This window comes from Temnothorax longispinosus, chromosome 5, assembly GCF_030848805.1.
Source record: "Temnothorax longispinosus isolate EJ_2023e chromosome 5, Tlon_JGU_v1, whole genome shotgun sequence".
NCBI lineage: Eukaryota > Metazoa > Arthropoda > Insecta > Hymenoptera > Formicidae > Temnothorax > Temnothorax longispinosus.
In genome coordinates, this window is record NC_092362.1 from 9,850,680 (window position 1) to 9,863,859 (window position 13,180).

At 38.9% G+C, this 13,180-nt stretch overlaps 1 protein-coding gene and 1 long non-coding RNA gene across 2 annotated transcripts; one reads left to right on the plus strand and one right to left on the minus strand.

Annotated features, from left to right (window-relative positions):
* The first annotated feature begins 909 nt into the window (after nucleotides 1-909).
* On the plus strand, nucleotides 910-2,094 carry LOC139813035 (uncharacterized). Its single transcript, XM_071778287.1, has one exon. The coding sequence runs from the start codon at nucleotides 910-912 to the stop codon at nucleotides 2,092-2,094; it is 1,185 nt and encodes a 394-aa protein (XP_071634388.1).
* Nucleotides 2,095-7,059: 4,965 nt separating this feature from the next.
* LOC139813123 (uncharacterized) lies at nucleotides 7,060-10,696 on the minus strand. Its single transcript, XR_011732042.1, has 6 exons — nucleotides 10,165-10,696; nucleotides 9,917-10,021; nucleotides 9,530-9,816; nucleotides 8,592-8,812; nucleotides 8,326-8,503; nucleotides 7,060-8,045 (listed from the first exon to the last, which is right to left on the minus strand). It is a non-coding gene; the product is annotated as an uncharacterized lncRNA (long non-coding RNA).
* Nucleotides 10,697-13,180: the final 2,484 nt, after the last annotated feature.

Genomic DNA, 13,180 nt, shown 5'->3' on the forward strand with positions numbered 1-13,180 from the left:
TGTACGAAAAGCGGTTTAACTGTGATCTGCAAGCGAAATCGGTTCCGCGGCGCAGCGGCGGTCTTTTATCGTCTCGGAGACGAGCCTCCCTCCAGGCTAATTGCCGATGATTTCAGGGAGGTGATTGGCCACCGACGGCCTACGTCACCGTGCATACGTCACAGTGCCAAGTGACGATTCGAACCGGTCGTTACATATTTTCGAATGCGTTGTTTATAGCATGGATCTTTCCTTTGTGTGAGCGCAGATGAGTCGTATGGACTGTCGAACAAAGCTTGACCTTATTATTGAAAACAATGTTAAAGTCAGAATGCTAATCACGAAAGATCCATGCTATACTGAATATTACCTTCTGAATATTACCGAGACAATTCTTTAGCGACATTTGACGCGAATATTAATTCTCGCAAGCGTGCATGCGCTGACATTCAGCCGAACGTAATTGCTTCGCGATGATGATTATTGCGATCTCAAACAATCGGTGTTGTCTGGAAGACGGATGATCGGGAATCGCGCTCTGTGCCAGCGACGCCGGGCTTTTATACGCGTCGCGGCGGCGTCGCGGCGGCGTCGCGGCGTGGTGGGGGTAGCGACGGCGATCGCGAGCGCCGGGCCGGTGCGGCGGAACGATCGGGGATCGCGGCGCCCCGACGCCGTGATCGCGTTCGGCGGTCTTCGGCCGCCTTCGGCACCGCTCGGCGCGGTGAAGCAGTTGCCGCGTTTAAGTCCATTCGCGGACTTCCTAACGTATGAGATGATTAAAAAATACGCTGGGCACATCGTGCCCGTTCTTCACCCCCGCGGGTGGTCGGCGGGGTGGTCTCGGCGTGGTGTTCCTGCCGGAACGATGCATGTTTGGGGGTGCATCGTTACACTATTCTTATCTTAGTTTCATCGTCAAGTTTAATAATGGCGGATAAGATTAAGCTTTTCGTTCAAAAACGAACGTCATTGAAATCGCAGATAACTGAGTTAACTAATCTTCTCGAAGAAGAAAGGCGGGATAACACGGTATTAATATTACGCATAACACGTTTGACAGAATTATTTCACGCCTTCGAGAAACATAACGACGAACTCGCGATTTTAGACCCAAACGAATCTCATCAGGATGAATTCATGAACATCCAAGAAAGTTTCTATACACTCGCGTCCAAAATTGAGAATATTTTGAATCCAAGTTCCGCGAATGCGAGTGGCTCGAATAGCGAAGTCCGAATCGAGGAAACGGCTTCAGTAACATCTAACAAAAGGCGACGGATTAAATTACCCGAAGCACCGCTACCGACATTTGACGGTAAATACGAAAATTGGTTAACATTTAAAAACGCGTTTCGTAATCTAATCGACCTGCAATCCGATCTCTCAGATGTAGATAAACTGTATTATCTAAAATCAGCATTGAAGGACGAAGCCGCGAATAAAATAAGAATTTTTGCAATTGACGGAATTAATTATGCGAGAGCGTGGGAACTACTGGAGCTCGCGTATGAAGAGAAAAAAATCCTTATCTCGCGTCATTTATCATTGCTCTTGAATCTACCCACGTTAGATAAAGAGACTACTAATGGCTTATCTAAATTAGCCGATGATACTCAACAACACCTTGCATCATTAAGCGCGTTAGGAGTCAACGTAGGGCCTGAAATAATAGTCCATATTCTTGAAAATAAATTACCAAAGGTCACACTCGACAAGTGGGAAATAACTCTCGATCGAGAAACGTTTCCGTCACTTGAGCAATTATATGAGTTTTTATATAGAACCGCGGTTAGCGCGTCGAAGAAGGAAAGGGCGAGACTAGCGGATATTGAAACGGGTAAGAACGAAGTTCCGGCCAAAAGGAAACGCGCTTATTCAACAAATCAGGCATTTATGACAAATACCAGTCAGAAATGCGTCGCATGTAATATCAAGCGTCACCCGCTTTATTTATGCGATAAATTTAAGCAATTGTCGGTGCCAAAACGCATTGAAACGGTGAAAAACGCAAAACTTTGCTACAATTGTTTACGGTCACATCGCGGTAGTCAGTGCAAATTTTCGAACTGCACGATCTGCCAAAAAAGACAACACGCTTTTGCACGACGATAAATACGTGTCCGCCAACAAATCCAGTGCTCCTAAACCCAAAACCATTAAGGCCGAGTGACTAGACAGCGAGCGCGGAAAGAGCAAAATAAACGTCACGACAATAACAACCAAAATAATACCACAGTTACTAACGAGCGCACTAGTATATCTATACGATAAACATTACAATCCGATAAAGTGTTGCGCGTTATTAGATACATGCTCCTCCGCGAATTTTATTTCAGAAAACATCGTAAAACGTTTAGGCATACGAGCGATCCCGCAATCGATCCCGGTTAATTCTATCGATACCACAAATTCTACCTCTAAAGGGATGGTACAGATTACAATACATTCAATACGCGATAATTTCCAAAAAGATTTGACATGTTTAACGCTTCCAACAATCGCAAATCTTGTTCCGTCTGAAATTTTTCCGCGAAATCGGATAAAAATACTACCGAACATAAAACTTGCGGATCCGGAATTCCATTTACCACGTCCCATCGATATATTGATCGGTTCGGGTGCCACGCTGTGCTATGCTCTCAGTTGGTCAAATCAATTTGTCAAGTCAAAAATACGATCTATATTTACAAAAAACACGCCTAGGCTGGATTGTTGCCGGTAACACCTCTCCTCCGATTTTAACAGAAGGATCGGCGTCTTGTTTGACAAATTTAGACACTCAATTAATTAAATTTTGGATAATCAAAGAAGTTTCCGTTGATAGACCAAAATCGGATAAAGAGATCGAATGTGAAGCACATTTCTTGAGAACCGTCACTCGTAATTCCGACGGGCGGTACGTGGTTCGTTTACCGTTTCGCGAGTCAAACATTTGTATCGGCGGGTTGCGATCTATCGCATTAAAACGGCTATCGACATTAGAACGTAAATTGAAGCGAGATCCGATTCTGAAATTAGAATACATACGTGTAATTAACGAATACAAAGAATTAGGCCATATGACTCTAATAGAAACTCCCAATGACGATGGATTCTATATGCCTCACCATGCAGTTCTTAAAGAGTCAAGCAATACTACTAGGATTCGAGTCGTATTCGATGCGTCCGCAAAATCGAGTAACGGTGTGTCTTTAAATGACGTCTTATTAGTAGGGCCCACGATTCAAGACAAACACTTTTTGCACGTAATTCGGTTTCGCATGTACAAATACGTAATAACCGCGGATATAGAGAAAATGTATCGCCAGGTATTGCTACACGAAGAAGATTGCCGGTATCAGCATATTCTTTGGCGCGAGGAAGGCAGAATAAAAACGTATCAATTAAACACATTCACATTTGGAGTATCGTCGTCTCCATTCCTCGCAATTCGCACCATACAAAAATTAGCGGATGATGAGGGTCACATATATACTAGAGCGGCTAATATACTTAAAGAGGAATTATATGTAGACAATCTATTAACCGGCGGCGAATCCATCGAACAAGTTCGAGACAATAGAGACGAAATAATTGCGTTGTTAAAACGCGGAGGGTTTCACATTAGACAATGGGCGTCAAATAATCCACGCGCCGTCGAAGATTTACCAAATCACGCGTTGCACGCTAATTACATGCTTACCGACAATCAAGCGTTACACACATTAGGCGTTTCTTGGAATACCCACGACGACAAGATATGCTATTCGGTACAACTGGTTAAATTTTCAGAACCATTGACAAAAAGAAAAATTTTGTCAAAAATAGCAAGGGGAGAGAGAGAGAGAGAGATTTATGATCCGATAGGTTGTAGCCGGACGGAGGATTGACATTAACCACACGCCCTCGAGATCATTAATTATCACGGTCGCCACTCGATTTTAACCTCGGCCTATCGAGAAAGATACCAATGAATGACCAACCTTTCGCTGACTTTGCTAATTACGGACTCGCGGAATTACGCACCGTTGAGCGGGATCGTTCTCGCTCTCGCTCGTTGTTAGCGCACGCGTTGAGATTAATTTATCTATCTTACGCCGATGCTCCTGACTACAGGAAGCCAACACTATACGCTAAGTTTGAATGTAGGAAGTGAGACGAGTTCCTCGATGCGAGACCGTTCGCATCGAGAGCCGAGAGACGAATCCTCGATTCCTCGGCTCGGCTGGCCTACCTCGATCGAGTGGGGATCGCCCCACTTGTCGCTATCGCCTGACACCTGTCCCTACGAACGGCAGCTGTGTCAATAGCCTCGTGAATGGCCTTATTGTTCGCGCGTCAACACCTTTTGTTCACAGCCGTACATCTGGCCAACATCTGTATGCCTCGCTACGCAGTAGCGCAAATACTTCCGCATTCCGCTCGCTTTCACTTTTCGCACAAACATGTTTACGCTCGCCCGTTACCATTCAATGAGTCGAGTCTTGGAACAATCCAGAAGATTCTACATGTTTCTGCTCGCCGAGCGCTATGATTCCCTATGCTAAATCTTATCGCGGGTTCGTCCTTGCGGTTACGCTTCGCCTCCACCTCGGGTTGCCTCCTTCGCTTCGCCGCGCTCGGAACCCATCGGTAATTGATGGATCAACTACGCGGCGTTTCCGCATTACGCTCTTGCGTCGATAATCCGATTCTGCCTACGGTCGGCTATTTCGCTTTGCCGCGCTCGGATTGCATCGAAACTCGCTGGATACATTACCCGGCTATTCCGTTTCGCGCTCCCACGTCGATAATTCGGTCCTGCCTACGGTCGGCTACTTCGCTTTACCGCGCTCGGATTGCATCGAAACTCGCTGGATACATTACGCGGCACTTCCGTCTCGCATAGCTAGATCGGTAATCCCATTCCGCTGTCGGTCAGCTATTTCGCTTTCCCGCGCTCGGATTGCGGCGAAACTTGCCCGATGGATTGTGCCGGATCTACTTGTCACGCTCCTATATCGGTGAGCCGATTTCGCCATCGGTTGGCGATTTCGTCCTACCGCGCTCGGAACTCATCATAACTCGCTGAGCGGAATACTCGGTGTCTATGCATCGCGCTCCTAGGTTGCTGCGCCGATCCCGTTATCGGTCGGCCAAATCGCACTACCGCGCTCGAAACTCATCGCAACTCGCTGAGTGGAATATGCGGCGTCTATGCATCGCGCCCCTAGGTTGCTGAGCCGATTCCGTTGTCGGTCGGCCAAATCGCACTACCGCGCTCGAAACTCATCGCAACTCGCTGAGTGGAATATGCGGCGTCTATGCATCGCGCCCCTAGGTTGCTGAGCCGATCCCGTTGTCGGTCGGCTGATTCGCACTGCCGCGCTCGAAACTCATCGCAACGCGCTGCGTGGATGCGCGGCGCCTGTGCATCACGTTCCTACGTTGCTGACCCGGGCCCGTTGTCGGTTTGCAAGTTCGCGCTATCGCGCTCGGTACTTATCATAACCCGCTGAGTAAAGTCCGCGGCGTTCGTGCATCATTCTCCTAAGCTGCTGACCCGGTCCCGTGGTCGGTTCGCAAGTTCGCACTATCGCGCTCGGAACTCATCGTAACCCGCTACCGTAACCTCGCGCTCGTTCCCTTAACCCCGCGGAACAAGTTATTACCGGAGCAGCAAACTCAACCTTTGTTTGCTGTCGCGCGATGCGTCCTCATGCTCATGCATGCGGTCAATAATCGTAGCGGAACAAAATAAGAATCAAATAAAATATTAATTGGCCGGATCGCCACTTAACCCCTTACACGGCTGTAGCCAAATTAATTCTACTTATCGGGGTTTTTTGCTTATCCTAGTTTCGGTTTACTTATACCTAAATGATAAACGCTCGCGTCTATTTTTTATGCTGACGGAGTCATTGCGTTCCTTTTATTTCTGTACATATATATCTCTATACTATATATTTAAATGTCTATATACATTGGTGGAGTCCTGGATCTCCACACCAGACCACTAAGCGCTTTGCGCTTATTCGCTCGATGTCGCGGCGGGCGTTGCTTCGTCTGCCGACGTCCTCCGCGTCTGGTGCGCAGCCTCCTGGCCGCTCGTCCCTGGCTGCTCACCCCGTGAACGTCTGTCGGTCGTTCCGGGTCGCTGGCGTTGCAGCTGGATTATGGGCTGCTTAGCCGGCTCCGGCTTGGTTGCCCATACCCCTTTACCGATGTAGTACGCATCGGTCAGCGCCGCCCCGGTCCTCGGCGAGATCGTGATGCCTCTGGCTGCGTCCGGTGGGTCACGGTCATCGGACGGCTGCAAGGTCTTCTAGGGCCAATAGTTTTGTACGCCAAACGATTAATACAAGACATGTGAAACTCAAGTACAGTGGGACGAATCTATCCCACAGTATATTTACACGCAATGGTCAGAATTCAAGCAACAATTAGGATCGTTAAATCAAGTCACCTTCGATCGAAAAATATTATTAAAAAATTGTCATAATATACAAGTACACGGGTTCTGTGACGCCAGCGAGTCAGGTTACGGAGCATGCTTATATATTCGGTCGGTCGGAGAAGACGGAAGAATAAGCAGCAGATTATTATGCGCTAAATCCAGAGTGGCTCCGATTAAACCACTCACGATCCCGCGGCTTGAGTTATGCGGCGCGTTACTTTTAGCCCGATTATTTCGCGAAGTAAATATCACATGGAAGTTTTCACCGGACAAAGTAATTTTTTGGTGCGATTCGACAATCGTATTACATTGGCTGAAAACTTCCCCACATCTACTTAAAACTTATGTAGCGAATCGCGTCGGAGAAATTCAAGAACTTTCTGAATCAGTTAAATGGCGTTATGTGAATACAGAGGAAAATCCAGCCGATGCAATTTCTAGAGGTCAATTACCGCACGCATTTTTGCAAAACATTAAATGGCGAATGGGACCTTCATGGTTAAGCAAAAACGAAAACGATTGGCCTAATGAAAATTTAATAACTATCGAAGTGTCTGAATTAAAGAGAAATACTTGTCTGACGACGACGTTTAAAGATTTTAGCATACTCGAGAGGTATTCATCTTACTCTAAACTGTGTAATATTATAGCCTATTCCCCAGTAAAACAGGAACGTGGAATCCACGTTTCTTTCATGTGGACCAACCACGTAGAAATCACGTAGACAATCGAGTGGATTATCCGCTTAAAAACGGTAGTCGGATCCACGTGGATGAGATCATCGATTCGACGTGGAATTTACGTGAAAGTTTCACGTAGGTATTATGAGGATGTAAGGTGGAAATTCGTGGAATTTTGGAGCCTATATCCTCGTAATATCCACGTGAATTCTAGTTTCATATATAGAAATTTAATACTGTAAGTGATTATTTGGCTAGTAATTAATTACTTATTTTGAGTATTAAAATCATTAAAAACAGTACTTTTAATACTCGAAATAAGTAATTAATCACTAGCCAAATAATCACTTACAGTATTAAATGTCTATATATAATTAATCAATAGGCGTTTTAAGCGCCTAAGTCCTAAGAAAATGACCAGTCACAGTCAAATTCTCCTCACATTCGACTGTAATTGGTCAAATTTTGGGCTTATAAGGCTTAAAATACCTATTCTTAAATACCTAATCTATTGTAGATCGGGACAATGGATTTCTTCTACTCTATATATACAAAATTTTAAGAAGTTGAAAATAATAAATAGCTGTAAAATAAAAATGAAAGAATGCAGGTTAAAAAGGTAGATTGCATGTCACGTTAATTTTATTTAGTAATCATTAAAGCCGAAGAAAAGTGTTCGAAACATATTACAAAAAAGGTATGTAATTGTACAAAGAAAAGCGTATAAACGTTTAGCAAAATATATGAATAGAATGTAAAACCGCAAAAATATTCTCTTTTCTATGCATTTGCATTATTTTCACAGTCCTTGTCTCGCTGCTCAATCTTCTTTAATTTCAATTCTTCGTTTTCATGACGCTTTTTTGCATCCTTCAACCAACTGGCAATATAACTGGCTGCAATTTCTGTATTATATAAGAAATTGACACCTCTATCGGTCATTTCTTTTTTATGCCTCTTCACAGCAGCTGCAAAATATAAAAAATACATCATTTACATTCTAACTGAATTCCTTGATGCAAATATGTTGGGCTTAATGTGTGAAAAACTACATTTATGCTAAATATAAGAATTTATCATATTTGTATGATATTCCCAACATAAAAATAAATATACAAAATCCATTATACTACAAACAAAAACTGTGCGTAAAATATATTGCTAGCGTACAGTACACTATTATACTTTAGACTATTATCTTTATCAAAATAGAGCGACAATAAAAGAAGCGTATATTATAAAACTCACCAATAACAAGTTTATAAGATATAGTATCTAAAAATTTCTTTTTTTCCATTTTTGCTCTTTCTCTGTTAATTCCCTTTAAATTAAAATTCATTGCGACTTTGTTATTTATTAGCTTGCGCATAATGCAATACACAGAACTCTTCAAATCTTCCCTGCCATGCTCTACTAACAGTGAAATCTGTAACACAAAAATATGAGTCAAGAAAGCAACTACTATGATGAATATTTCCAAAACATAATGAGAGAAAGGTTAAATATTTTCTTACTATTCTCAATTTGTTCTCTTCATCCGATATATAGTCTTCCCATTTCCAGAATTCCTCTATAGAAGTCAATGGAAGGGTTGGAATGTTAGTAGTAGAGTTCTCAAGTGTTTCGATAGGATTACACGTTGCAGTATAAATTTTTGTAACGGTTACATGAAGTTTATCAATTTGATTTCGCAATTCATTTATTGCAGTCATTATAGTTTTTGTGTCAACTGTACCTATTTTGTAAACAAAACGAACTATTGTCATAATAGAATAAAAAGGAAAATAAAACATGTTCTGTTGATAGCAAAAAATCATACAACTGTACTATATGATTGCCACAATGTAAAGAATTGTTTTTACAGCTTCCTTGTTTAAGACTCGGTAAAAGGAATTTTCATAACTGAATTATAGAAATAACATATATATGTTTAATACATTAGAAATTAGACTAATGAATTTTAAATAAAAAATTATAAATCAATACATATATTTTGTCATTAAGAAAAATATCTTTCGGAGTTATTCCATTTTAAAGGCTGTTTTTCAAATATTTATATATTGTGGCAATCATGGATGAATGTAAAGAAATGCAAACTTTAAAGAATATAAACACATTACATTGTATTCCAAGCAATAAAAAAAAATTAAACCTGCAGCAAACGTACAGAGACTAGATTAATTAAAATATCGTTATTGCGAACCGATGAAACAAACATTAATGAATTCTATGAAAATAATATAGGAATCATTTGCATTTGTTTACGTGAAACGTAATTTACCATTCATCTTGATAGGTACGATTTCTTATAGAGATTTACTGATGGTTCGCGTGTAACTATAAAAGCAGCACAACCACAAAAAAAATACTTTACAACTGTAATATATGCACTCTTCGCAAAGTATTAATACCTAACAATTCTATGTATAAGGGCAACTGAAAGTAATATTACCGTGCGACTGTTGCGTTGGTTTACAGGAATTGGTGCTGTTACTCTTCTCATTTCTACACACTATTTTATCTTGCTTGTTCGTTTGTAAATCTTGAATATTACTCTTCTCATTTCTACACACACTTTATCTTGCTTGTTTGTTTGTAAATCTTGAATATTACTCTTCTCCTTCTCCTTTGTATGAACCAGATGTACAAGATCAGTTACGTCATTGACACCATCGCCATTGTCATTAATAGAAGTGTCTGCTACTTGGGACCCATGCAAATTGGAGGATATAGGCACATCTAAATAAAATGTAAAAGACATTTTATATGGTAAAAATAATTTATGGCAGCATGAAAGAATATTAACATAAATAAACCGCAAAAAAAAAAATTACGATACCAAAATTTTTGTTATGATCATATCTAGTCATGACATTTTTATTGTTGTATCTGTCACTATTTCTATATGTCTCTGATGTTTCTGTATCTGAATTACTGCAGTTTTCTGGTATACATGAAAGTAAAACGGAAAATTTTTTAATGATACAATACTATCAAGTACTAATACTGCAATCTTTTAAGAAGATGCAAATCTAAATTCATAATAACCATTATGCTGATACATTCAATAATTAATAAGTGCCTTACTTTGTGTTTCCTGGGTACAATTATCGTCAAGATCTGTGTCACTTTCATCTGTGTTACTGTCATTATTAACAGGTAATGATGCCTCATTATTCTTTTTTCTTCCTGAAATACCAAAGAAAAGCAAAACAAAAAAATAAAAAAGACAAAAAATTAGAATTTGGCATACTAGATGCTATATTAGGTGTGAACGAGTCATAGTTGCACATAAAATAATATAAACGCAACAAACTTGCTGTAAAATTGGAAACAGCAAGAAACCCATATAGAACAGTATAATTATAGATGTCATCTTACTAAAATTATTTTATTACAATCACTGGCCGATATGGGTTTGAATGCTGCCAATCTATATTATTAATGTGCAATGTTTGTTTAACTTTGAGCATATGTAAGCTTTTTCTTTGAGTGTTATAAGAGACAAAGAAATCATTACAACAAAACATTTATGCAAATCAGCGCAACAGAAAATTTATGAAAAAGGTGAAAAAATTATTGCTTTAAAAATAACATTGCAATGCAACGTCTCTACATAAGTAAATTCATAAATATGTACAAATCACTTTTCCATTAAAATACAATATTTGGAATTCAAGTATATGCATAGACAGTAACATATAATTAACAAGAAGATAGATTATAATATATGTATAATATATATATATATATATATATATATATATATATATATATGTGAATCGAATAGTTTAACGACAATTTTTAGTACGCATTGACTACTTTGACGACTTCTGATTATTTTGACGACAATGTATATATCTAGTGAGGATATTAACGACAGTAACAAAAACGCTGTTAATAATGAAAATAGAGATATAAACGAGCTATAAACTATTTTCTCACATTTTTTATTTTTCTATGTTATAAAAATAGTTCAAACAATGTAGGCAATAATACATTACTCTCTTAGACAAGTCCAATTGATAAAAATTTTTTGACGACATTGTATATATCTAGTGAGTATTTTAATGACATCGTGTATATCTAATGGGGATTTTGATGACAGTAAAAAAAAGTGTTAATAAGAAGAAGAAAGATGTGTGTAATATACACACAATGTAGGCGATAATACAATTTTAAACAAGTTCAACTAATATTTTTTTGACATTATATATATTTAGTGACAATTTTTACAACAGTAAAGAAAAACGTTGTTAATAAAAAAAAAACAAAGATGTAAACTAACTATAAACTGTTTTTTCACAACACCTCCACGGAAAGTTCGACTTTCCATGCCTGTAGAGAGGGGCGAAAGCGGTCAATTTTACGCCAGGGCGGCATAGCGGGCGGAAAGTAACCACTTTCTGCCCTAGGGAGGAAAGTAAGTCCTGCTTGAAATTGACCACTCTCGTCTCTCTCTAGGCATGGAAGTCGAACTTTCCGTAAAAGTAGTATAAAAAATATCGTGTGCACCTCGGGGCGAAAGCTTTTTCAGACTCGTGTGATTTACCGCTCTCGCTTTCGGCTCGGGCGGCAAACTTCACACTCGTCTGAAAAACGCTACTTTCGTTCCTTGGTGCACAATATACTATTATTAATATTTCTTTATTTTCCATGTTATAATCTGTAATATACGAAAAGTTGTTATTAAATTATTGCGTTTAATCGGTAAAAGGACTTTAGGATCCCCTTTAGAAGATGTTGGAGTCATCTGTATTATCGATCAAGCACATTTATATTTTTCTATTTTTTTTCGCTTTCCATATACAGATATTAAAAAATTATCCAAAGTAAGAGAAAATACGAAAAAATAAATAAACTAATTTTTTGCTTTGCTAAAATATATATGCAATATATATTCTATATATGTATATTGCATAAATGCTAATCTACATTATACAGATCGTACTTTTCTGTTTATTTCTCTTGTAAACTTTAAACTCAAACAAAAGGGAAAAACTCCACAATTAGGGCCTATACGAGAAATCAATCGAGAGGAGATAAATTTTATGATTTTATGTATTCTTGCCCCCAGAATCCGAAACTGTTGATAAGAGGTCGCTTGTATTTTCTAAGATATCGTCATGAAAATGAGAAAAAATGCGGTAAATATTTAGTATTAGGGAGTCACCCCCGATTTCCATAATTTTCAAATATGTTGTCAAGGACATGACTCTATAAGTAACTTTTTCTTATAACTTAATCGGCGGTCATTGCTTATTTAAAAGTTATGAACAAAAATAGTTTGAGAAATATAGCAGAGTTTCTGTCAGTGCTAAGGGAAGTAATTTACTGATATGTGTACTGTCTAATACCTTAGAACATATATAACTGGAAGGGGAATTGTCTCTTGACCCCCAAATTTTATCAACAGTTTCGGATAAAGGGGCAAAGAATACATAAAATTTACCTCCTCTTAATTGATTTCTCGTGTAAGCCCTAATTGTCGAATTTTACCAACAAAAGGTCTTATAATATTCTTATGTATTATTCAAATGTGGATAAATACTTTCAATTTGAATTATATACTTAGAATCGTTTGAATAATATATTTAGAATTGTTTATATCACGTAAAGAAATACACTAACCTAACCTTAACTTAAGTAACGGAAAACTATAATTCAAAAACTTTTTTCGGATTTTCATACCGTTTTGTATTTTCCTACAATTATTTGCGTAGTTTCTCTTATTTTGGAGAAGAATTTTTTATTCAGTATAAAAAAAGCGAAAAAAATAGAAAAGAACGATTGTGCGTTCAATAACTTAAATTAAATTATGTTTTAAAAAGCATTATTTAATTATAAATTAAAATAATAATGATTATAACTTTCATAATTAATTAGCTTAAGCTGTCCGGTATTGCCCGTCGAGAAATCCATGAAAACATTTTATCCCTTTTCATCTCGTTAAGGGTCGAATTTCCAAAAATTCCTTTTTAGTGGATACTTATGTTATAGAAGGAATATATTCCCCGATTTCATATTTCTAGGTTTAAGGATTTGGGCTGGGCGTTGACGAGTCAGTCAGTCAGTCAGTCAGTCAGGACATTTGTTTATATGT

What these genes read in the sequence shown, in the direction of transcription:
- LOC139813035 (XM_071778287.1), top strand. Translation starts at nt 910, where the DNA reads ATGGCGGATAAGATTAAGCTTTTCGTTCAAAAACGAACGTCATTGAAA.